Raw genomic sequence first — 27143 nt, 5'->3', positions numbered from 1 at the left:
AAGTCTGGTCTCTTGTCTTTTGACATGGTTTCTTTTATTGGTTCATATTAGTAACAAGTAACTGTAACATATTGCCATAGAGTTATAGTGGAATAAGAGAGAAAGCAGAGTTCACTATTACACTTAAAGCAAAGAAGACTGTCCAACAGAGTGGTCAGAAAGACACAGTGTTTAACACTCTTAAGTAAGGAGAGAAAAGCATGCATCAAAGTGTGAGCGCGTGTGTGCGGTACATGACAGGTAGCCTTGCAAAGCCAGCTCTCAAATATCAAATGATAAATAGCTTTTCTGGGCCCTCGTTTGGCCCCTCCAAATCATGGAATCTGTTTTTGAATCAAAACGTGTGGTTGCAGGATTTTGGCTGGCTTTGCAGGACACGGCGACAGGCACTAGAGTGTACTGAAGGGAGAGGACAGGCAGAGTGGCAGCATGTACAGAGAGGGCAGGGTCATGTGACTGCGCTACAAGACCTCAGGCACAGCGGTCATATAAGACCGTGCAGTTACCATACAGTGTTTGGAGAGCAGGGAGACACTACAGAGCTAACCGTTTATACAAGGTAGATTTATTTGTTTAACAGGTTGTAAAGTGAAATTGAGTTTTTAACTCCCTTCTGCTACGTAGCAGACAATATTCAGTAATATAAAACAAATTTAATTAATTAATTAGATTTTAAAAGTCTGATAGCTTGGGGGATTTTTTTTTATTGTGTGAGTGGTCTGCATCAGCCAGTGAGCTGCTCGTTAGGACAGCCTTGATTCTTTCACTTTGTAAAACTCCCCCCTCTCCATATCTATATGGTCCCTGAATCACTGCTGCATCTTTGGGCCTTTTTGCTCTGGTATTGCATACACCTTCCAACCGTCCCCCCAACGCAGTCTAATGGTATGACCCATCACCACAACAGACTGCATCTCAAGCCCTACGAGAACACCCAATCAATCTCCAGCTATTTACAATGGGTGGACACAGTGTCACACACCTGTACAGTCTGGTATAGAACAACACAAACTACCACCTCACAAATTAAACAAACACATCACAAAGGTGGTGTTTGGAGCAGGGTGTGAGTCCCACCGTATTTTCTGTACAGTCTGGTCACCAGCTCCAAACTGCAGAATGGCACGTGTTCCAGGATAACTGTCCACACTGAATGTTAAAGCACCGCAGTGCCAATAATAACACACTGTGTATCGTAGTCAGCATTGTAAAGGCAATTCAACATGATTGGATATCAGGTGCATCCGTTCTGTCTTTTCATAGACATAAAAACATTCTCACTACTTACTCTAATCCATCAAGTCCTCATCTAACCGTCAAATGTTGCACTTCACACAGACATCCTATTCCTTCATGATTATTTCAAAAACACATAATTTGATTCCCAGCACATAAAGGCAAAGTCAATCTCAATCAATTCTTCATCTTTGGTGAATTTGTCTTTTTGCTACAAGCCAAAGGTTTTTGCTAGATGTTCAGTACATTCAGTAATACGTTACATACAGAAAGGTTTGTTGTTTTGTGTTTGCTTTGTGTGAATTAAGCTTTCAGCAGCCTGAACATGATGAAACACCCACACCTTTCTGTCCTCTGGGTACTGTAGCCATGCCCCCCTCCCATTGCACCAAGGTAACCACCCAAAGGAGCTGAAAGCCGTGGCTGTTGCTCTTGCTCAGGTGCAGCTATGGGGTGTTAGATGAGTACTGTGGCGCGTCCCTGTGGGACTGTGCAGGGTATAAGGCAAAGAGAGAAGCACCATTTGAATTACAGCTGATAAAACACAGAGGTTATCCATGCGTGACTCATACAAGGTGAGCAGATCAATGAAACAGTCCGTTACTCCAGCCACTCATAGCCCCTGAACACCACTCAAGTTTAAAAAAGCAGTTCAAAACAATGTTGGACTGCTATAAGAAAATGTAAAGCCCACTAAAAAACAGACATTCCTTTGGCTTCACTTTCTCTACGTGTTCTCTTCTGTGACACCCTGGGTCACCAGTCACATGACGATGTTTCGCTATCAACATCTGTCAAGGCCTGGTTGCACAAGGATCTGTCAGGCTGTTTTCTACCGACATCAATGGAGCTAAACTGCTTTACAGTGAATGTGTCCTGTTTAAGACTGCTGTGTCTAGCTCTGACTTGACTGATGGGCACACTCTGTCTCATTTATTTGGCATAGACAAGAGCTTTGCACAACCAGCCTCTGAGCCCAGTGTTCTATTAAGATTCAATAGACTGACTAGCAGCTGGACTGTTTTTAGAGAGGGACAGTGCTGCATCCTGTTGGACACATAACACTCATTTTATAGGCCACCAACCTATACAAGACCTACTCCCTCAGTTTCTGAAATGACACAATCCGACAAGGGAGTTTAAACTCATTCAGGCTAAGAGCCAAAATCCTTCACGCATTCCCCTCTGTAAATACAGACTATTCTAGTCTAGTCAGACACTGCTCGGGTCGTTAACCATGCAAAATGGCAGTTGGTTTACCAATCATTGCTTATGCCACATTCATGTTTACTTCCACTGGCTTTGTTCTTAACATGCGTGGCTCACTAGCTCAAATGACATAATTAGGAGATTTAAAGAAGTACAGAGAGTGTCAAGACCAGCTCAGGGCCCAAGTCATAACTGTGACCGGGAAACTCACCGCCACCCACTGGGAAGCACTTGCCTCACGTCAGCCAAAGTCCGTCATTCAAGGTAAACAGACAAATCCAATGGATTGAGTGCTACATGCTCATGCTACATGTATTTATTAAGCCTCACACAACCAACTGTAATCATAAAGTGTCTGATAAAGTGAACATTCTCAAGTTGTAAATCTTTCCCATTGCTACCTTCCATCACATGATGTGACCGTGGCAATGTTCACTGTTTTATGTGACATGGTGGAATAATTTCTAATAAGTCCACTGCATAGGGTTCAATAAGTCTCACTGGAGATTGTGAGCAGTGCTATAAACAGACAGATAGACTACATGTCAGACGGTATAGACAGCAGTGACTGATTTCCCAGGTCGTCAAAACACGAGCTTTCTCGCTCAGGAACATACGAGAGTCAGAAGTCTTTAGGAAAACAACAAACCACTGGCAGTACACAACAAGCTCACTCACCATGAAGCACTAACTACCTACAAAAAGTTAAGCTAAGTTATTAGGAAAAGTCAAGTCCGGTACAAAGTGTAAAAAGGGTAAGCGAAGAGTCTAAACACACACACACACACACGCTAAAGAGTATAGGTTAATATGGCGCATAGTTATGCTCTCTGCTAACAGTAGAAACACAGAACTGCTCACAGTAATATGTACAACCATCACAGCTGTCCACAAGCACTCGTTATGACACTACTCAAGATCCTAAAGCTAACTACTGCTGCTAACTTCATCTACAGCTACGACTGAGTTCTACTAGTTTTCTTAACCAGTCTTTGTGGCGGTGGCAACCGATTCAAACTCCTCCCTGACTTCACACATCTTTTACAAACACCTCACATCCTCTCTTTTAAATCTTTCCTATTGGTGCCCATTTTAAAGTCTACTTAAGGCCGAGCCTCGGGGACCAGAACATCACAGAAACAACTTTCAGGCCTCTGTACACTTCAGAAATAGGACTTCAGGGAGGGGTTGGCTGCCTAACCTTCCTCGAAACAATCTGCTGATCACGCCCATTTTATGCATTGATGCAGCCAATAGGAAACTATACCGTCAGCCTTCCACCCCTTCAAAGCCTCCCAGTGTTCCTGATCAGAGGTTTGTTTCATACCTCATACTAACTAGTTAGTTTGAAGCATACTGAGAAAGTAGCTGTAATGAACTGGGGAAACTTTGGATGATTTCACAGATTCTCAATCAAATATTTCAGAAATAAACTGATTTTACTGATGAATTTTAAATGTCTGAGTACGTTTTTAAATTCAATACTATTATCATTGAATTGTTAGTATCTCGTGCGTGCAGGTTACGCTGGAGGCGGTAACGTATAAAGAAATGTAGCAAAATGTAAACAGCTCGACGGCTTTGTAAATCATTCATCGTGTTTGTTAGACCTCACTATTCCACAGGATACCTTAAAGTCGCATGTCACACATTTTCTGGCTCTACACGAGTCTGCTTTTTCCAGAACAACAGAGGTTTCAACTTTTCCAAACCATTGAATAATTGCCTTTTAAATTACCGGAGAAAGAGAAAAGAAAGAAGAAGAAGTACACGCTGTGCATGTTTGAGCTCTAACTGCAGTGGAACTGATTTAGCTAGCAGTTTTAGTGTGAAGTTCCATATTGTGTCGCTACGTTGAACTTCACGAACTCTTAGCATTACAGGGCTGAATGTTGCTCTAGCTTTTCCTTTTAACTTCATTTGTTTTTCTTCTTTAACATTTGGGCGTTTCTTTGACAGCTGCTCAGTCGTTTACAAAGAGCTTCACTGACAGCCGCTCTCGTTACAATCATTTCACCATCACCACCAGGTTTCCTTCATTAGGCATTGTCATTAAAGGCTAATGAAAAAACTGATTCTACTTTTTTCGCTTTTTTGTTTTTTAAATATTAGGCTATTTACATTATAAAAAGTCACAGGTTGAAAGTACACAGAAATGTTTAGGTGCCTTATTTTTCCCCTCTGCAAAAAGATCCCAATCTGAATAAGGCAACTTTGTACATTAAGATAGACAACATGACGAGGGTGGAAACGGAGCAGGACGTAGCAACTAATGATGTAACTGTCACATGATGTAAACAGTAGTTAACTAGAGTAACTCCAGTTCTATGAAAATGTGCCACGCCCAACGAGGGACTTCATTAGCTAACAGTGGAGCTTACTAAAAGTCAATGCATGCTCCAAGTTGGTCATTATGTAATTAAACCTGTTGGACAAATACCCGTGATTATGAAATCATAAATAGCATTATTATAATTATGAATGATTATAACACCATATTGATATTTTAGTAAATTGAAACGTAATCACATTTTGTAGGAATAAGAGAAATTCATAGTCAGTCAACATCATCATTACATGATGTAACTTCAGTTAGTACAGTTACATCTGACCATTTACATATTGTATCACATCTCAACATTTGACATGTCCTTACATAATTAGCTGCTACAAGGCTTCACATCTGAAGAGCAAAGACAGACCTCCAAATCATGGATTCTGTAAAGTGTTGTTCCAGTTTATCTATGACTTGCGACAAATAATTAGTTATGGGTCAGAGGGGGAAACTGAGAGCTACTGTAATCAACTCAATGTCAAGAAATTTGATATTGCTGATTACAATTAACAACTTTCATTCATCTAAAAAAAATTAAAAAAACACTGTCCATGTCTCACAGGGCTCCCTGCTTCATTTGGAGTTCAGCTGCCTAAAAATTTCCCCAAATGCTCTTTAGGCTGTGCAGCAAGAGCATCTTCAATGGAATCACGCTGCAAGCCACTGACTCAAAGTTCAGTCAGTCCAGTTCACTGATCAGTGACTGACTCCCTGTGAACTCAAAGCAGCTCGACACCGACCCATAGATGCCCAGAGGAGTTTCTTTCTCCAACATATCATTTCTGTTGTTTTATCCCAGTCATCCAGCTTCACTGTGTTCCTGGAGCTCTGCAAACTGCTACAACTGAAGCCAAAGCTCACAGCAGAGAAATCACAGAATACTTGCTGAAGGCTGGATAACTGGAAACCAACATTGTTAGTGGTGTTTAAACAGTAAACAATAAATAACTATATACACATACATTTGGCAAGGTTGGATACACGGTTGGCCATGTTTACAGCAGACAATAAAAACAAATATCCGTGTTCACATTCAGCGTAGAAGGGGTACAAATCCCAACTTCTGCAGCAGAGAGCTCCAGGGTCAACATGGACATGCTACACAATAGATAGTATATCCTATAGCATTGCTGTGTGTGTGTGTGTGTGTGTGTGTGTGTGTGTGTGTGTGTGTGTGTTGTGTGTGTGTGCGCGTGCACAGGGGGGGTTAGGTGGGGGTGAAAAGAATGCATGTAGGTGGGGACCTTTGTGTGTTTGTTACACAGCATTCTCTTCAGTGGGGGGTTCAGCATTGGGTGGCTCCAGGAGAGTCTGCTGGACTGCAAACAGAAAAACCAAACAGACTTTGGTTTATGAAGAGACCATCTCTATCAGCTCTTACAAATTACACCAGACATTAGACTGTATCTGCAGGTAGTACGGGATAAGTAACTTAATAAGTAACTGCACTCTCTATTTATTAGTCTCTGTAACTTCCACTGTACATTTCCAGCTAAACTGAGGCTTACTGTTGACCATTCTCTCTCTCTCTCTCTCTCTCTCTCTCTCTCTCTCTCTCTCGCCTGCCATTCATCTGTCTTGTGCAGAATTTTGCGTGCATGGCATGCGGCTGCCAGCTGCATGCACATCACGGTTCCTTGTAGGCCTATTTCAAGTAACTAAATAATATTCTTTGTGTGGTTCATCAACTGTGATAAATGATGCAAACGTCTCGCGAGGTGCGGACAACTTGCCACAACACCGGTGAAGCTGGGGCTCTGTCTCTTCAGCAAGTGTTTCTCTTCTGCCACTTCACACACACACGCTACGCCCACACATGAGCACTGAAGCCCATTCTTTAATGCTGCTTTCAGACCAAAAGCGAAGCGAGCGTTCAGGGCGGTGAGTTTACAAACAGAGTCGATGCAAAGATGCATAGAGTCGCGATTTCCTGTCGGGCGGCACGAAGGAATTCGCGTGATAGCCTATCAGCGTTGAGATTGTCCGTTCTTCACTGAGGCTTCACAGCGATGGATGGAGAGATTTAGCCATCTAGCCTACAAACTGACATTAGCAGTGCAATCTTTCCCACCAAATATTGGTTTTCATTGGACAAGCTAGGTCCAGGACCGTCTGCTCTGCCTGTGATAAAATACTGACGTTACTGCTTTATTGAAGTAGGTCTCTGGGCTTTTCTTTTACTGCATTTATAGGACCTTCTTGAAAATGAGATGAAGCATCTCAGGAGGCTATCCTTTAATAATAATAATTTCTCCTTCTCTCTCTCCAGCCACTGGAGTTATCAAGTGACGACACAGTTAAAAGGACACCTTTGTTGTATTTTCTAGAAAAATATATTGTTTTATATTTGGGCTTCTATAGTAATCGATATGTATATTCATATAGTAATGGAGATTGGAACAGAGCGTTAGTAGTAGATGTGAGTAGAGTGCAGTAGGGATGTGTTTACCTTGTGGTTCTGTAGCCACCACAGCCTCAGGGTTCTCAGCCTTCACCATGTCAGTATTCAGGCTCTCTGCCACAAAGCAACAACACAGTTAGTGAGCATCAACAAATACAATTCCAGTGGTACTGCTGCTGTTAGTACTGCTACTACTGTTACTAACTGCAACTGAATCTACTGCCTCTAACAATGCTTTTTATACTAAGACTACAACTGATGAGCAGGTGTTATCTCCAGACTGGGTTTGCATCAGCTATTCATAAATAAATTAAGTCTCAGGGAGAGAGAATTCAGCCTGTCTGCCTCGTTTTTAATGGACCGGTTTTCTCCAAAATACCAGCCCTTAACAGTGTGAACATAAAGTCCTTCCTAAGTTCTTAGTCACTAGCAGCGAGAGTAAGTAGTATTCATACAGTATCGTTTATAATGAGTAGAAAAAGTCAAAGAATGCTAACCTAACATTTTTCACTCATTCTAATTAAATGTTATCAGCATAACATTTTGTAATTGGAGGTATGAGTTAATATTTCCATTATTAAACAGCATTTGGCAAGTTTAAGGTCAGATGGGGTGGTGATGGCACATAGATAAGATGTTGCCTTTGGTGTGGGAGACCTGGGTTCAATCCATCATTGTGTCCCTGAGCAAGACACTTAACCCCTAGTTGCTCCAATGTATAGCAATTGTAAGTCGCTTTGGATAAAAGCATCAGCTAAATAAATAAATGTAAATATATCGACAGTACTTTGTATTACCTCTTTTACTCTTCACTCTAAATCGGTCAGAAACTATAACAACACTTCTTACTCTGAAACACACATATTTCTCTGTGTGCATGAAGAAATCAAACAAAGTCATACCTACATTTGGTAAACACTATGTTTAATTTATCACTTGGTCCCTCAATGTATTAAGAAGTGACTTCCTGTTTACACAGTTGCTTTTGATTGTCCTTACTCGTTCAAACATCCTTTAACTCTGCATGAAATGTAAAGCATTTTGATTCTTTGGCCACTTTAGTGCAACAGAACTAGCTGTAAACTCAACAGTGACAGATTATCATGTTTGTGTCTACCTGATGAATGTAAGTCCAATAGTCCCTCTATTAGCTTTAGTTTGGTCTCCACCAATTCCTGCTAAATGCTCCACTGTGTTCACCAGCTAGTTTCTGACTGTGCTGAGCAGGTAGTGGACAGGTAAGTGAGAGTGCTGTGAGACTGAACCAAAACAGTAAAGTTGTTGCTCGTAAAACCAAAACATTGAGCTGAAAGAAGGCAAGAAGCTCAGTAGAGCTGAGGGGAAGTGCAGAGTAGAGTGGCTGACAACTCATTACAGTATATAATTTGAAAACCTTACGTTGTATACCGAAGCACAGCTTCTTCTTCTGGTAGGAGATGTAGCTGCTGACTGCACCCACCAGCGCCATCGCAACCGCACTAACTATCCCTGCAATAGTGCCCACTTCTGCTGTGGTCTCTGGAAACACACACACACACACACACACACACACACACACACACACACACACATTAAGTTCAGGCAGCCAAACATACATTTATGAATAAAAACTAGAGAGAGAGAAAACCCACCATTGTTGTCATCATACTGGTTAATCTGATCACTGCCACCACTTGGATGTCCGCCTGTTCAAACACAGTTCAAACATGAATATCTGGCCTGTTTTTCTGTTCTGTGCAGTGTTGGTGTCTTCTATAACGACAGGCTTAAATATTCTGTAGCTCCAGAGGTGTACATGGACTTTTTATTAAAAAGTGCAGACATTACCTTTGCCTTTGTCGGGTTTGTAGGTATCATCTTTACTAACGTCAATCAGATCACTGTCAGAAAATCCACCTGAAAGAGGAGATATCACCACACTGAGGATGATGAAAGTTATTGAATGATAATCTATAAACTAAAGAAAGCTCATGGGGTTGTTAAAGTGATGTGGTGTATGTGATGCAGAAGATGGTCTCATTCATCATGTGTACCAAACATCCATTTGGTTTCTTGTAGGGCTGAACGTGCCGCTCTGAAGTGTTTCATTACAGGTTGTAGCCCAGAGTCCCTTCCACCCCCTGGAACCTTATTCAGGAAAAATGATGTACGATACTAGCCGGAATCTCCAGGTCAGAAAAATGAGGCGAGACATTACAATTTTTTTATCTTGTTTGAACTGTACCCTGAGTAACACATATGATGTTTGTGGATTTAAAATATTATGTTGTAAGTAAAAACAGATGATAGCTAACGTAGACCGCTTGCTTACTACTAGCTAGGTAACTAGCATTAAGTACATGTACATTAAGTGTACTTCTCTGTTTATTCTCTTTTCAAATTAATTGTAACTCAATTATTTGCTCAACCCCTCAGCCTGTTTTTATTTTCCATTTAACTCTTTTAACCCTGATTGTACACTGCACTGTAACTTTGATTATTTTTTTAATGTGTATTTTTTCAATTTTCCTATGCTGCTTTTAAACTTTTTTATATTTCCCTGTTGCTTTTATGTTTTGTGTAAAGCACTTTGAATTACCTTGTTGTTGAAATGTGCTATACAAATAAACTTGCCTTGCCTTACACAAATGTGTCTCACCTGATGCACAATTCAAACGGAAGCAAAAGGTTGTTGTCTCTCACCGTTGACTAAAGGACATATTTTTTCTGAAATAAGGTCCCATGGTGGTCCACCAGAAGGAGGGGCTTAGGCTCTCTATGTCACTCATCAGGACTTCCATGGGAAATTACTGAATTAATTACTACATTGTACATGCATAAAATATTAACTGAGAATGAAATAAGGAAAATGTTTAAATGCATATGGGGATGGACGAAAGCTATATTTTGCTCTTCAGCAGTGAAACTCAAAGAAAATGAATGCAAAAGTAACATGTGAAGCAGAGGAAAGGGTTCCTGTTAGGCTATACGTATAGATTTTATATTATCATACTTTTATTGTATGTAGTGACTGAAGCTGCAAAAAGAATATTATATTATTCTTTTTTTAAATTTTTTTTTTAATATTATGTTGATAGTGTCCTAAATAATGTTCCATAGATCTATTAGTCCTGTACTTCAGTGTGTGTGTGTGTCGGGTAGGGCTGTACATAACGATTATTTTTCAAATCGATTAATCTAACAACTAATTTTGTGTATTCTAAAGAAAAAATATGTTGCCTATTATGTGATTACTGTGCCAATTTATCCAAAACATCTATCAAATACATGTCTAATCAATAAATCAATATTTTATTCCATCATCCTGATGAAGCACATTAGAATAATGACTATAGTAGCATATCTTAAAATGCATCAAATTTCCATGTCACCGATGTGTTGTGATAATAACAATAACAGACATTAATTGGGCTACTTTACTTAAAACATGGATTTATATCAATATTGAGTAATGCAGTATGATAATCACATGTCTTTCTGCATCAGTGTGGGGCAAAGAAAACAGCTGAAACGATTCACAGACTGTGCAGACAGTCACAGATTGTCTGTAATTTTCTCGCTCAGACGTGGCCGTTAATTAAAGCAGAAATTATGAAACAGCCGAACATTAGATGACACGCGGTGTAATGTTACGCTACTGTGACAGCAGCGGGCCAGAAATTACTTTTAACTAGGTCTGGGCATGTTAACGCTTTAATTAATTAATGCCAATAATTATTTTATCGCATGTTAACGCAGTTTTTATCATGTTGAAAGTCCGAAGGTCAGTGAAAAGCAGTGCAGGGAGGCGTCGGCAGAATACTTGCAGCGTGTGGGAGAAGTAGATAAACAAAAGCAAGACAAGCGATCAAATGCCACAGTGAAGTGGAGAGCGACTGCATGCTGGTTAGTACTGGGGAAGATGTCGATCTTAGGAACGTTCTTCAAATCACAGCGAAGTCGCTTGGCCCCGCAGGGTTGCTCTTTGCTCCCCAGGTAAACGGGAGACAGCACTCTGCGAGTAAACGGCAGGCGGTCTATGGATAGTAACCATAGCAACAGCTTCTGTGCGCTACACAGCTGTAGCCTGTGCAACTTAAGTTAAAATTATAGGCTACATAACTTTACCTGATTGGCCTTCATCTAGTTTTGCGGGGATGCTCTGCCGTGTGAATTCCCTCCTGTTGATGTCTAATTTAGTAAACAATAATAGATTCTGGAAACTCACAAACAGCGTGGATCAGTCTCTTCCAATGATCTGTGCTGCGCGTCGCCTACAAAAAGCCTCACCTCACCCTGACAGGGACACTTGAACACAGGCTCTTTATGCTGCTCCCTGATAAAAGAAAAACGTTTCTGCTTATACCTGTTCAGAAAACTTTTTTCTAACAAGCTAGATAAAAGGTCATTCCCTGGCAGTGGAAGATAGCTTTGGTTTAATATTTGATTTGATTACATTAATGTTTAAGTTGAGATTTACAAGAAATATTTTATTGCTACTGTGTAAAGGGAATACTGCTGGGAAAAAGCACCTTATTTGTTTAAAGTGTTTGCAAACCACGTTATTGCACTTTTGTGTATATAGCAGTACATTTACATTAAAAGTGTGCAATACACTACTTTAGAATTCATTATTCAAGTTTTAAACTATTTAAATCGTTTGCCCAGCACTACTTTTAACATGATGGCGATGAAGAAAATACATTTTAACGGACTACGTGTGCTGATAATGTGCTGTGCTCGTGTGGAGACACAGGATTTGCGGTGCTGCCGTCAGCGCTCCGGGATCCTTTCGCTTCACGTGTTCGTGGACAGCAGTTCTACTGCAGTGAAGCTATTTACAGTTCACAGATCAGACGGAGCAGCACGTGTTTGAGTTTATGTCTAAAATACTTCCAAACTTTAGACGGTCGAAGGCGCTGTCTTGTAGCTGGAAACTGTCACTAACAATGGATGCGGCGATGCTTCTACGTATTTACGTAATCGATTACGTTGACTAAGCCGACGAATCGTCCCAGCCCTAGTGTCGGGTACCAAAACTCAAGTCACACTGGCACCAGTACCAAACAACAGTACCATACTGTACGTCACTGAAATCTTACCTAACCTGACTTATTATCTCTTAAAAATCCCTTGTGTAGAACTTTAGAACATTAAGCTGTTGAGGTGTCATGAGTTATTGGTGGGGCTATCAGCATATATTGCTGTTTACAACTGTGTCTTTTTGTCAATACATCCAATTCTGAAATGTTCATATTCTAAAGATATTGACTTTAATTCCACATGAAATCATTGTTAAGTCATTTATTTCATAAATAATGATGATTTTAAAGTGAAGTTAAACAAATAGCTACAAATACTAATCTTCTGGGAGACACGTCAACCCACCTCCCTGCCCATGGTTCTTATCCCGGCCACCAATGTCATTTTTGGGGTCCAAGGCATCAGCAAGGTCAAAGTCATCACCAGCTGTAGAGGTCAAAAGGTCAGGGATGTTGTTGCAAAATAAAGGCAAATGCAGGATGTTAAAAAAACATTACTGTAAACTGAGAAGTCAATAACCAGGGGGAAAACCAAACCAAAATCAAACTGACCTGCCTGCTAAACGCTCACGCTGACCTTTCTTTTAGAAAGGACTATACAGTGAAATGTTTTGGCTCCTGTGTAGATTTGTCTCTAGCTGTATTGAACTGGACATCTGTGACCACATATACTTTGTATTTTATAGATCATCAGCCTGTTGTACCAGCTGAGCATAAACATGACTGAAGGTTCTGGTGTAAAGTCAACACTGTAACTAGTTTATAGTATTTATATAAAGCAGGGAAATAAAGGCATGCTGCTGATATAAGTCTGCTTCTAATACAGGTGCTCTCTGCAGCTGAGGTACAGGCCTCAGGAGGAAAGTTGGCTATAAACACAGAGGAGGGTGCGTTCTCTCACCAGGCTTGGGTTTGGGCTTGACTGGCGTCTTGGTACCTGTGGGGACTTTAGGCACAACCTTGGGTGGAGCTTTGGTGGTAGTGGTGATGATGCCATCCTCCAAATCAAGCTCTGCAGAGAACATTGACAACACTGACTGTATCTGCTGTATCTGAGTACGGTATAGAGCCAGGAGCCATGTTTCCATCTAATTGTCATGCACATTTTAAGCGGATTTTCGAAATGTTGCAAAAAAAACAACAAAAGTCAATGCGAAATATGTGCATTTCCATCATCTGGTTTGGAGCGAATAAACCAGGCTACGGTAAGTGTAGTTACGTCACGTCAGTAGGCTGTAATAAACAAGACCTATGGGTTCCAAACCAGAAACAAAACCAGTCGCATGAACCTGATGGCCATTGATCTTAGAAAAATGGAGAGAGGTCCTCAGGAATGTGCTTCAAGCGGGCAAACTGCTACCAGCCATGTCTCCGCGTCTGCGCAGCTGGTGTTGTTTCATATTATCCAATTGTATAGAATACAGTGTTGTAGTAATTCTATTCACATTTTACGGTCAGTTTGCATAATTAGAGAAACTGTTGTCACTTATAATCATCTTTAGTTCAAAGTGTTTGCTGTGACCAGGAGAAAGATGCCTGGTGATCTAACTGGTGATTAGGTCCCCTGATCCAGAGTTATCCAGATGTCTGATCACCATGGCCAAGTCTTATCTGAGCTGGAACTTCCCCAAAACACTGGAGTCGGATGATTGCCCACTAGACACTTTTCAGAGGACTGCTGACTCCACTAAAAGTTGTCCATTTCTCTACTTGCACAACATAGTGTGATGTACAGTATATCCGTTTTACGAACTGCGTGTCTGCTTCCTGTCAGCTCTAAAGCAACATTAGCTTCACCGCCGTTCTCCTTACTATCTGTTTCATCCTTATTGTAGCCACTTGTAACAGTTAGCTTATACTGTATTTATTATTTCGTATTCACTTTTTTTTGTCTTTCAGCCTGAAATCAAAACCCTTAAAAAAAATCCAACTTTATTTACACATTCTGCCATTCAAGTAATGTAAAAAGGCAACACTTCTGAAACTTAATAAGGAAAACTACAAAAACAGAGTTGGAAAAGTGATCAGTCCCATGACTGTCATGACAGTCCCATTTCTGACTTCGTTTCATACAGATACTTGTTGCTTTAATTACAGCCATCAGTCTCTTTGGATATGTCTCTATCAGCTTTGCGCACCACGATTGGGGAATATTTTCCCGTTCGTCCTTGCAGAATTGTTTGAGTTCACTCAAATTTCGTGTTGAGCTGGAATTGACTGCTCTCCATTTTCCGATTTTCAATGGACGTTGACCTTCCTATCCTTAAGCCTCTGCGTTGTTTTTTTGGCGGTGTGTTTAGGGTCATTGTCGTGCTAGAAGGTGAACCACATGTCCATCTTAAGCTTTCTAGTAGAGGGCAGTAGGTTCTTCTCAAGAATTTGACTGCATCCATTTTCCCTTCAATCCTGACCAGTTGCCCAGTCTCTGCTGTAAACAACATAATGCTGCCACCATCATGCTTCCTAGTAGGTATGGTGTGTTCTGGGTAGTGTACTTTGGTTTTTGCCAAATATTACACTTGGAATTCAGTCCCAAAAGTTCAATCTTGGTCTCATCTGACCGTAAAACCTTGTGCCACATGGCATTAGTGTTTTTTTGCAAAGCACAAACGAGACTCAGTGTGGGCCTTTTTCAGGAGAGGCTTCTTTCTTGCCACCCTGCCATACAGGCCAGCTTTGTGTAAAGATTATTGTCACATGCACAGACCGACCAATCTCAGCCATAAAGACTTAAGTCATTCAAAGTTGCCAATGGCCTCTTGGTAGCTTCCCTGATTAATATCCTCCTGGCTCGGTCATTCTGTTTGGAGGGACGGCGCGATGTAGGCAAGGTGTTGGTGGTGCCATATGGTTTCCTTTTCTTAATAATGCTCTGGGGTCTCATTCATAAACAGTGCATTCAAAACAGGGCTGGAAACGTGCGTACGCCACTTCCCACGCAAAGGTTGTGATCTCTAAAAAAGAAACTTGACGGGAGAATATGCGGTCCTGTAAGTAAACTCTGAACCATGCGTACGCACATAAAGAGGAGAAATGAGAAACGGCGACTCACAGAGTCAGAAGGGCAGAAGAATGAAACAGTTAGGCCTTCTATTGTGAAAAGTAAATTGAAATATCACCTCTGAGTATTATAAGCTTAAAGCAGGGGTCGCCAAATAAGTCTGGCATCGGGCCAAGTTTTTTTCAAGCCATTACATGGCGGACCAGAACCAAGTCAAATTATTTCAAATCCTGTGTGCACGTTTAGCTCAGGCGGTACAGTGCGGAACTCTCGTTTGGAAGGTTTTAAGATCGATTCCAACTAACTGCAGATATTTTTTTCTCCTTGTTAAACAAACTGATTATAAGGACACTTTTGCACACGCTCACAATAAAGCATGTGCTGCAGTGTGCGTGTGTCCCGGCGTTTGATCCGCATTGATTAACCTATGGACGCTTATTTTCATTTCCCTGAGGAAGTTCAGGGGAATCCAATCACACGTTTACTGACGGCTTTTTCAGAGGTGTGTCAAGCAGGCCAGAGACTCTTTGAATGTCATTCAGAACTCTTCAAAGTAAAAGCTCTCAATAAACTTGACATAAAGCATTGCTGCAAAAAACATTCTCGTGCTTTTATTTTGGAGGCACAATCACTGAATGATTGTGTGAGTAACTGTAGCTGTCATGACTGAGATCTATTTTAGCACCAGCCGCTCTCAATTTATTTATTTTCAGGGATCAAAGTAATCTGGCCAGATATTATTGCTGGCGGGCTGCTTCTGGCTGCCTATTGCTGACCACTGGCTTGAAGCCTTTCTGAATAAACAAACACAGGTTTGGTTGATTTTCCCTGAAGTGCGCAAAAAAATTTGCAGCGCACACAAAGAACCACATTTAGGATGATAAACACAAACGGAGATATCTGTTTCTGCAAAAGAACGCCTCAAATATGTTGTGCAGTTTAATCCGGTATCATTAATACTTGCATGCAGTGCAATTTATTTTAACAGGAGGACAAGAGAGCGTAGTTTCATATAGCCTATTATTATCACTTATCATTATATTATTATGTTTGTTGCCTTTTCGAGCCAAACGCTATGTGCTAGCGTGTGGATGTGATGCGCTGCTTGTAAAAACACATCATGGAAATATAACACTATTTTGTGTCATATTTAAGTCATATTTATTTGAACTCATCGGCAGCGTCGTTAAGTGAGTGGACTGTTTGTGTAGCCTAAATAAATGTTCAAACACAAGCGGGATGCATTTGGTTTAATCTCTTTTTAAACGGGGAAATCCAGTGTGGGTCCACACTGGATTAAATTTCATTTTGTAGCTTTTCTGTCAGATTTTGCCTCTTTTTCTTCCTGCAGTCAGGACGTATTAATATTAATGAGGGGTGTTTCACCATTTATAGGCAACTATGGACGTTTGAAGGGTCGGACATGGAGCTCCCTCACATGCACCACTTTTCAAGTTGATTGTAATTTATAAAGGAACTTTCTTACAAGTGTGCGTACGCAAGTCTGAATATTTTTTGGCTTTTGGGGGCATGTACACTTTTAGTGAGGATTCTATGCACAGTTTTATAAATGAGACCCCCTTCACTGGACTCGTAGTTAAAGCCTTTGAAAGCTTTTTCTATCCTAACTTTTGAAAGAACCTTTCCAACCATGGTATGTTCTTTGCGTTTCTATGCACTACTAGTAATCGAATGAAGTATGTGAATAATCAACACCACTACAACTGATGTCAGGTGGGAACCATTTAGCACCCTTTGATGTTGAGGGTTAGAATGTGTAAATACAGCTGGAAAAAGTTAATTTGTATGTTCTTGGATCCAAAGAGCACCTGTTTTTTGATGCCTGCATTTGTAAAGTAGCACTCCTTACCCAATCAACTGGCATTTTGCACTCTCTTAAATGGTCGCTGTATCAGCAGCTGTGTGTGGTTCTTACCTCCTCCTGGTCCTCCTGCTGGTGCTGCTGGCTTTGGTGACGGGGTCACTGTTGTGAAATTGAAAGATGAATTATATACTGTTGATTGATTTACCTGGTGTGGTCTGCAGTCACACTTACACAAACAAAACACTCAGAAAGAGACAGAGCCACCTGCGAAAAGCTAAACCAGGAAGTGTCCCATGACACATCTAAACCAATCACGTTGTTAGAAATCAACACTAGCCAATCAGATTTTGAACTTAGCTAAAATCTGACTCTGGACTTTCTTGATTGGTTGCTGGTACAAATGAAATGACCATATAGTCTGAAAGAAGACATGTAAAGGAAGAAAAGTAGTCCAAAATCTCAAAATTGGCCAGTGCGTGAAAATATTATGTTTTTGCCTGCTGTGTCTCACCTTAAGAAATACAGTCTTTTCTGAGCTTTCTTTTAGCTCCCCATCGCTAAATCACCATGACGATAAATCAGAATCAGCTTTATAAATCGTCTGTTGATGTTTTTAACAGCTGATAAATGACAATTTAAAAAAAAAACGACAGACGGAAAATGTATCCTTCACTCATGTTGTGAGTTTTGTTGTTGCATAGTTTATCTACTAGAGGGCGCTCTGCAACACCTCTGTTAGCAACACAGTAGGTGTGTTTGACTTTCTGCGGCGCCGCTGACTTAACGTGATGCATGCTGGACTTAACATAAGGCATGCTGGTTAGAAATTGTGTCACCATGACATTAAAACCTCACAAGAGCATGGTGGCTGTAGGCGCCGAGTCCAGCGGCCGCAGTTGCTTTTCTCCAGCTGCACAAAGTTGGAAGCACACTATTGCCTGGTCTTGCAGCATTTTTCTTTGAAAAATATCATTGATCTCACGCAGGTGTTTTTTAAAATCCTCAAATATCCAAATCGATATGGTCTTAAAAATCCCATATCAGTCGGCTCTACTTTCATATGGTAACATTATATTATCTCACAATGATAAAGTAACAAATTACTGTCTACCTGATGTTGTCATGGATTATACAACTCAGTTTAAGTTTTAAGAGTTTCTTTTTTGATATTTATATTGTACAAAATGAACAGAAACCAATGAAGATACAAGATTTTCTGAGAGATACATCTGGGCGTAGTGTGTTTACATAAGAATCTACCGACAAACTCACACGAGCCCTGCAGGATGCAAATTGAGAACTTAGTGTGTAAAGATTTCTGGGTAATAGAAGTACTTACAATTCATCCATCTATCAAGCACCATAGCTACTACTGTGGACACTGAGGTAATATATTCTGTATTTCTCAGGGAATTAAAAAAAAAAAACTAACACATGGTTATATTTTTTAGGCTGATTCCAGCATTTTAGACTGACAAGTGGTCAAATTAAGGATTTATTATTCACCCCACCAGAAATGTAAACTATTGTGGAGAAGCCTTACAAACACATTCAGATATTTGTGCTGGGAAATAAAAAGAGAAAAACAAATTACACAACAGTTAACTGAATACATAAAACATAAAAAAGTGAATTCACCTGTGTGGATGGACCATAGATGTGCAGCCTTTAATCTAACTGCATTCAGTTCAGAACTGTGCAGAAAAGTAACAGGTCCAACCTTTCAAATTACCGCTGTGACTCGGCGTTTATTCAGACATGAGACCAACATGTTACTCTGCCTCCTGATTTACGTAAAGTGGTGCACGTCTACGGGGGGCCAGAGACTCCAGTTCATTTTGTCTTTGCACTGTGAGAGAAAACTCCAACAAACACAGAAGACATGGAGAAGATACAAACTACACACACAGGAGGACAGGTGTGACAGGTGGGTGGTGTTCTATTGTACTCACACAGTGTACGGTCATCATCATCGCCCAGAGCATCGGCCAGGTTTAAGTCCCCCTGAGACAGGACTACAGTCCAGAGAGGGACAGAGGGAGGAGCAGAGGAGAGGGACAGAGGAGAGGGACAGAGGAGAGGGACAGAGGAAGCAGCAGAGGAGAGGGACAGAGGAAGCAGCAGAGGAGAGGGACAGAGGAGAGGGACAGAGGAGAGGGACAGAGGAAGGAGCAGAGGGGAGGGACAGAGGAAGGAGCAGAGGGGAGGGACAGAGGACGCAGCAGAGGAAAGGGACAGAGGACGCAGCAGAGGGGAGGGACAGAGGATGCAGCAGAGGGGAGGGACAGAGGATGCAGCAGAGGGGAGGGACAGAGGATGCAGCAGAGGAGAGGGACAGAGGACGCAGCAGAGGAGAGGGACAGAGGAGAGGGACAGAGGACGCAGCAGAGGAGAGGGACAGAGGAAGGAGCAGAGGAGAGGGACAGAGGAGAGGGACAGAGGACGCAGCAGAGGAGAGGGACAGAGGAGAGGGACAGAGGAAGGAGCAGAGGACAGGGACAGAGGAGAGGGACAGAGGATGCAGCAGAGGGGAGGGACAGAGGATGCAGCAGAGGAGAGGGACAGAGGACGCAGCAGAGGAGAGGGACAGAGGAAGGAGCAGAGGAGAGGGACAGAGGACGCAGCAGAGGAGAGGGACAGAGGAGAGGGACAGAGGACGCAGCAGAGGAGAGGGACAGAGGAAGGTGCAGAGGAGAGGGACAAAGGAAGGAGCAGAGGAGAGGGACAGAGGAGAGGGACAGAGGAAGGAGCAGAGGACAGGGACAGAGGAGAGGGACAGAGGAAGGAGCAGAGGACAGGGACAGAGGAGAGGGACAGAGGACGCAGCAGAGGAGAGGGACAGAGGGAGGAGCAGAGGAGAGGGACAGAGGAGAGGGACAGAGGAGAGGGACAAAGGAAGGAGCAGAGGAGAGGGACAGAGGAGAGGGACAGAGGACGCAGCAGAGGAGAGGGACAGAGGAGAGGGACAGAGGATGCAGCAGAGGGGAGGGACAGAGGAGAGGGACAGAGGACGCAGCAGAGGAGACGGACAGAGGGAGGAGCAGAGGAGAGGGACAGAGGAAGGAGCAGAGGAGAGGGACAGAGGAGAGGGACAGAGGAAGGAGCAGAGGAGAGGGACAGAGGGAGGAGCAGAGGAGAGGGACAGAGGAGAGGGACAGAGGGAGGAGCAGAGGAGAGGGACAGAGGAAGGAGCAGAGGAGAGGGACAGAGGAGAGGGACAGAGGAGAGGGACAGAGGGAGGAGCAGAGGAGAGGGACAGAGGAGAGGGACAGAGGGAGGAGCAGAGGAGAGGAGCAGAGGAGAGGGACAGAGGAGAGGGACAGAGGAAGCAGCAGAGGAGAGGGACAGAGGGAGGAGCAGAGGAGAGGGACAGAGGAGAGGGACAGAGGGAGGAGCAGAGGAGAGGGACAGAGGAGAGGGACAGAGGAGAGGGACAGAGGAAGGAGCAGAGGAGAGGGACAGAGGAAGGAGCAGAGGAGAGGGACAGAGGAGAGGGACAGAGGAAGGAGCAGAGGAGAGGGACAGAGGAAGGAGCAGAGGAGAGGGACAGAGGAAGGAGCAGAGGAGAGGGACAGAGGGAGGAGCAGAGGAGAGGGACAGAGGAGAGGGACAGAGGGAGGAGCAGAGGAGAGGGACAGAGGAAGGAGCAGAGGAGAGGGACAGAGGGAGGAGCAGAGGAGAGGGACAGAGGAGAGGGACAGAGGGAGGAGCAGAACATGCAGACACGTTAACTGAATCTGACACATAAATCCAAAATGGATTCAGCACATGCTGTATGAATGTCTTTAAGCTGAAATTGATCTCTTTGATTGAGTATGACCATTGTAGCGATCAGTTTCCCAGGCCCTGCTGGTGTTACAAAATTCCGGCTCTGGTGCCAAACTGGGCCCACAGTGCACTAATCTTCTGTTTGTTGTCCGTATTGCAAAGCAGAGAACATTAACCAGACAGAAAACAAAAGCAGAGACAAAAAAAACACTAGCTAACTCACAACTGAACACATGGCGCTGTGTGTGTGTGTGTGTGTGTGTGTGTGTGTGTGTGTGTGTGTGTGTGTGTGTGTGTGTGTGTGTGTGTGTGTGTGTGTAACAATATGGTCAACATGCAGCTGCAGTACAGGACAGGGCCACACCGCTTACCGCTACCTGTGCATGACAGCTACCATGCTGAATTGGTGCAGCTGGCAGGCACATGGCGTCCACACTGACAGCACTGCTACTACCAGCCTTATCTTTCTACACAGACTTTGCTTTTGATTTAAAAAAAATACAATAAAAGCCCTGTTAACACAAAGAAACATCAGTCGCACACCTCAGGAGCGGTCTCCCACACCAAAGGTCTTATCCACTGCGCCATTGCCAGACACTGAAACTGTAGTAAAAAGGTGTAGTGTTGTTGGTATGATGTCTATATGATTATCAACAAATCATTTTCACTGTCTGTTTTTCCTGAGAACCATGCGTGTTATGCAAAACAAATAAGCAAGATGCCGAATCCTTGATGACGCTGCGCTAGGGCTGGACGATATGGCTAAAACTGTTATCATGATAAAAAGTTTTATATCTTTCAACGTCGATAATTATCACAATAAGTATCAAATTGTTATTTCTATCCAGTTTAAAGGCTGATTTTTGCTCCTGAGTGAAAGTTGAAGAAACCTGATGGTTAATTGTGGTTTAAACTCTTCTTCATGGTCAACACTTGAAGCCAAACAGTGGATCACTTAGCAAATGTGAGGCAGAACATTCGAAACAGTTATGATAAAATCTTTGTCAACAAAAAGCTTTTTTCTCAACAAAATAAACATCTTAATAAAAAATTAAGTTCTAATTCGTGTATGATTCATTTATTGAATTTATAGAATATTTATTGAACATTTGTTATATTGTTACAGAAAAAAATGATATTGCAATAATTATTTTTATTGTTTTATTGTCCAGCCCTGCTCTGGCTTATGCTTGGCACAGTGTTAGGCTCTGTGGGCCAAAAATGACGTCATTACTTCAAGCCGCAAATTGTCGTGGCACTTAGTCATGTACTTCTGAATTTTTAATACTAGGCTCGGGCAGTATCTGTTTCTTCAAACCTTCCTGACATTTCACCGGGGTAGGCCATTTTATATCCTAATAACGATATATATCCCGATATAGAATTTTTATATATTTATTTTTATAATGTATATTATATATTTTTCATATTATAAATTGTGATTTTTCTCTGCACCATGATAAAGAGTGAACAATGACACAGCAAGTAATGTAACTATTTAATGTTAGCTAGGTAGTGGGTTAGCAAACTGCTGCTACTTGCTGCTGCAAAGCTGGCTGAAACGGCTGGAGTAACTTAGTGTTGCGTGGCTCAGACTTCTCTCTTTGGCATGAGCTCCTCATTTTTGCGTGCATGGTCTGATTCCTCCTGTTCAGTATTATCCAGTTATGAGTAAACTTCATTCTCTTTCAAAAATGACGTCATTAGCCGCAAGTTGTCTTAATCTTAATGCAAATTTCTTCCCTGCAACACTGGCAAGTGTGGAAGAACGCACTGCGGTGAATAGTTGAATAGTCTGCAGATGTCTGTCGAATGTCCAACGTAAAACTAACTTTACTGCGGTGCAAAGCGTTGTATGCTCTTAAACACTGAATTTACGACACAACAAAATAAACAATAGAGCATAATTTTAAACGATAGACATTTTGCTATCATCAAACGATATATATCGTCATATCGCACAGCCCTCCACCGGGGTATACGATATATGAACTGCTGGTGGGAGGAGTCACTGTAGCATGTATGATATGGTCCAGCCTACAAAGCTGTGTCTAAAGCCCCTTTTCCACCGCGTGGTACCAGCTCAACTCGCCTCGACTCTACTCGCCTTTTTTTCTACTTCTACTTTTTTCGCCACTTCTGAGAAATTTGGAGGTGAGAAGTCAACTATGTGGATCTATGTGGAACTCTTTAACTTAAATCAAGAGAGAGCTGTGTGTGGGTCACGGCAGTTGTGTGTGGTGTTGCTAGGATGACCAGCTACATTGAGGGGTACTATCTGCGATGGAAAACGGAGGACAGCGGGCCAAAACTGAATCGAGGCGAGGTGAGTGGTGGCGAGTTGAGCTGGTACCAGTAATGGAATAAAGGCACTTGAAAAGCAGTTAGCCTGCTTAGCGCTACACCAAATGTGCTTTTTTTTTTAACATTCTAAGCTTCTATTGAGATTTTCGAATGAAGCTTTTAATGTCTATCGTAGCGCTAGACGATTAATTGAAACAGAAATTTAGAACCTCTAACCGATGTAATTTTCCCTTGTTGGTTATTTTGTTTTTTTAATCCTGTTAATACTTTCCCGCACTGTGTGTGTTCATGTCCTTTCCCCTTAAAACATACTACCAGTTAGGGCTGCTCAATAATGGCAAAAATCATAATCATGATTCTTTTGGTCCTGAAATTGTGATTTGGCGCTATATAAATAAAATTGAATTGAAACTGAATTGAAAATCATGATTATTAACATGATTACTGATGAACTTAGGAATCATCATGTATTTATTGAAGTTTTACAATTGAATGATTCATTTTTTAAATGATTATGTATTATCCAAAATAGCCGATGAAATAGGAAATCAGGATTTCAGCATCTGCTAAGAGCAAGACTGCAATGCTGTGTGTGTGTGTGTGTGTGTGTGTGTGTGTGTGTGTGTGTGTGCGCGCGCAGACGGGGTGGAGCACAGCAGGTGACAGGTGAAGTTGGAGTTGACGTCACCTCCTTATGTTGCCACGCTGAAATTCAACCGTGGTGTTCTGTCGGGAGATGCAGTTACATAAACCAACGGTGAGGAAAGTATAAATCCAGAATATTTTACAACTACGGACCAGGTAAATGCCAGAGGCTTAAGCTAATAATGTTGACTAGCAAGTTATTACCCCGTCATCTCGGCTGGAACAACATCACAGCCGCAAATCGTTTTAATTTAATTAACTTGTTTTTATAATTGTTGGAAGCCAAAATTAAGAACCGCAAGAATATGTTGATATTTGATAGTAGATATTTTGTGCATATCTCCCATCTGAAACTACAGCCTCACACCTGTGCGAACACATGGGGAGTCGCCGGTTGTTGGGCTGACGGTGGCCGGTTTTTTAACATATCGCTCCACCCTAACCCGACCTCAATACAGCATCTCTATTTCAGTGTAATAGAAAAAGGACTATCTGTATTTTTGATCAAATTGAAAGTCATACCTTTGGGATTTCTAAATACCCTGGATGACCGTTATACAGTATCTCACAAATGTGGGTACACCCCTCCCATTTTTGTAAATATTTGATTATATCTTTTTATTTATCAACAATGAAGAAATGACACCGTTATACAAGCTGTACACTCACTACTTTACATTGTAGCAAAGTGTCATTTCTTCAGTGTTGTCACATGATAAGATATAATCAAATAGTTACAAAAATGGGAGGGGTGTACTTACTTTTTTGAGATACTGTACCTTGATACCACCCTACTACAAGCCCATCCACCACACCAACCACCACAGTCTTATGGTGCTATCAGACCAAAAGCTAAGTGAGCGTTAGGGGCAGTGAGTTTACATACAAAGTCAATGCAAAGATGCGTAGCGGTGCCGGCGACGCGAAGGAATTCGCGCAAGTTGAATATTTTCAACTCAAGCGATAAAGTCGCATGACGCTGACTGACGCGATAGGCTATCAGCGTTGAGATTGTCCGTACGTCACCGAGGCTTCAGAGTGTTGTGTGGAGAGAGCGGGTGGCTGGCTGTGAGCTCCTAAATTTGGGGAGAGGTGCAGGGAGCAGCGCTCCAGCTTTTTGACAAATAAACACCCGTAGTCGGACTGGATTATGCTCTGACAACTACGCCGTTTGCTCTCAGGAGGAGCTCGGAGTAAACTGCTTTTATTAAATTAGATTTATACTTCAGTTTTTGGGATTACAACTTGATTTATCTTCACTCGCATGGAATAGCCCTGATCGATCCAAACTCCATTCAGAAAAGAAACATTTTAGAAGTTGTTGTCCTGCTGACAGACCTGACAAAGCATGAATTCATATGTTTAACAAATCTGCATCATATTGTAGTTATTTTGCCATCGGTTTGATCCGTTTATTGCTATTTAATTACAGCAAAATGTTTACTTTGGGTTCATACAACTGTAGTAATGGCAAGTTGTGTTTATTCGCGTTATCGTGTTGTGTGTGAACACTCAGCAGTTGTCCAGCAATAAAACCCTGCCAGGACAGCGTTGCGTGGATTAAATTCGCGTTTGGTCTAAATGCCGCATTACTTTCTGCATCACTACATAAACATAATTCCAGGCATCAGCCAGATGTGACCGGTCCTCACTGAGTCCAGCTTCTTCTTTTTAGCTCCATATCAATCCCTGTCTACCTAGCTATCTGTGTGCACTCTGCCAGTGCATTAATTTGCCAATTTTGGATACTTTCTAAATCTAGCTGTCTCTTGCTAGTTCTCCAACACTGCTTACCCTACTACATCATGTCATTTGCATAATCTGCATCACAGTATTGCATTTACTAGCCAGGCTCTGGTTGGATAAAACGTAGTTAAAATGCCAGGAGGATGTCTCTGCACCTGGTTGTCTGGATGGTGGTAATGTGAAGATCATAGAGTATGAGGACAAGAGCTACAATAAGACAGAATGAAAATACCTGCTTTTAAATGATCCACTTCAAATGACTAACTCACTGAGATCTAACCCCATTTTCAGCAAGGCCTGTGCAGCTGTGGTCCAAATAGACAGAGGTTACTGTGGGTGTTGCCACATACCTTTGATAACTACCACATGTAAAATCACTACACCTAACATTACTGTAACAAGCGGTATAGAATCAATAATTTAATAAATATATTACAGCTTATGCTACAGTTAATATCAGTAAGGTTACCAGTAACATCTGGACCCAGAGCAAATGGAGACACAATAACTGAATCAAGCTTCAAAAATACAATCTCTACATGTAACTTTAATAACTTACTTAACAGATTATTATTTTGAGTGGATATAAGTGGATATCTGCTCTCTGTCTCTTAAACGTCTGCCTCCACGCCGGCGGACCGTTAGTCGGCCTCGAATCGAAGTGCGGCACAAAAGGCACATCATGCTTGCTGAGGTGTGCGGGACAAAGCCTTACCTTCCCGCGGCAGCAGCAGCGCCAGCAGCAGACAGACAGACCACAAAGAGCGGTTAGCCATGACTCCAGTCTCCACACTCACACCCAGAATACACCGATAAAACAGCGGTTAAGTAACGAGCCCGTCGCCGTTCAGTCTGTCTCAAGCCTGCCGCAGAGCTCCGTCTCGCTGGAAAGCCGCATTCAAGGCGTTCGGCTCTGTGACACTCCCATACAGTGCCACTTCCTGCCACGCCTTTCAAAATAAAAGTCTCTACTCCATAAAGACTCTTCCAACGGTTCGGTTTTGCTGAACAGTGAAGGTGACCAGATGTCTGAAATGAAAACCGGAAATATTCCCAGTTAATCAGTCAATATACAATTAAAATACCCGATGTTATTGTCTACGAATTAAAAAGGGGGACAATTCCGGTTTCATTTAGACTATTTATTTCATTTATTCATGGTAGCCTAACTGTTGTACTGTAAACTATGATAAAAGTGGTTACTAAGTAACTTTGTAAAAACGTGGAAAACTATGGAACACTCACTAAAGAAACTGGTCTAACTACAATGACTCAAAGTGTGTTAAATTAGCTATATGTATAAGACTGGGAGACAAGCAACACTACCTAACACGCTGTAACAAACAAGCTAACAGGCACACTGTAATACACAGAGAAAACAACTATATGACAGAAACACTATAGACAAGAACTGTTCGATCTAAATAGCCATTCAGTGGTCCTGGTGTTCTGGGAAGAAGAGCAGAAGAAAACATGAGCAAAACTGAAAAAAAGAGAGACTAGCCTTTGTAAAACATTATCAGCATAATAAAGAAAAATGATGATGATGAGACTGGCAACTACATACTTATACCAACCTAATTTGTATATTTCTCAGAAGGACATATTTTATTCAGGACTCTTGCAGGCCAGTAACCTCGTCAAACAATGCA

General features: G+C 41.9%; 1 protein-coding gene across 1 annotated transcript; it reads right to left on the bottom strand.

The window, feature by feature from the left end:
* Positions 1 to 12: 12 nt before the first annotated feature.
* Positions 13 to 26424, bottom strand: cd99l2 (CD99 molecule-like 2). Its single transcript, XM_038731100.1, has 10 exons — positions 26207 to 26424; positions 18981 to 19043; positions 17140 to 17187; positions 13104 to 13214; positions 12549 to 12629; positions 9009 to 9077; positions 8813 to 8866; positions 8580 to 8699; positions 7230 to 7295; positions 13 to 6099 (listed from the first exon to the last, which is right to left on the bottom strand). The coding sequence occupies exons 1-10, from the start codon at positions 26265 to 26267 to the stop codon at positions 6038 to 6040; spliced, it is 735 nt and encodes a 244-aa protein (XP_038587028.1). The 5' UTR covers positions 26268 to 26424; the 3' UTR covers positions 13 to 6037.
* Between the last annotated feature and the right edge of the window lie 719 nt (positions 26425 to 27143).

The sequence above is a fragment of the Micropterus salmoides genome, unplaced genomic scaffold, assembly GCF_014851395.1.
Source record: "Micropterus salmoides isolate LMB-PRFRI ecotype aquatic unplaced genomic scaffold, ASM1485139v1 Ms_hic_scaffold_2, whole genome shotgun sequence".
NCBI classification, from domain to species: Eukaryota; Metazoa; Chordata; class Actinopteri; order Centrarchiformes; family Centrarchidae; genus Micropterus; species Micropterus salmoides.
This window is presented reverse-complemented; position numbering and strand designations above follow the sequence as displayed.

Excerpts from the sequence above, each read along its gene's own strand:
- cd99l2 (XM_038731100.1), bottom strand. The coding sequence starts at position 26,267 with ATGGCTAACCGCTCTTTGTGGTCTGTCTGTCTGCTGCTGGCGCTGCTG. Across the intron at positions 7,296-8,579 it reads GCTGTGCTTCGGTATACAAC|AGAGCCTGAATACTGACATG; the intron begins GTAAGGTTTTCA and ends GCTTTGTGGCAG. Across the intron at positions 6,100-7,229 it reads GGTGGCTACAGAACCACAAG|TCCAGCAGACTCTCCTGGAG; the intron begins GTAAACACATCC and ends TTCTGTTTGCAG.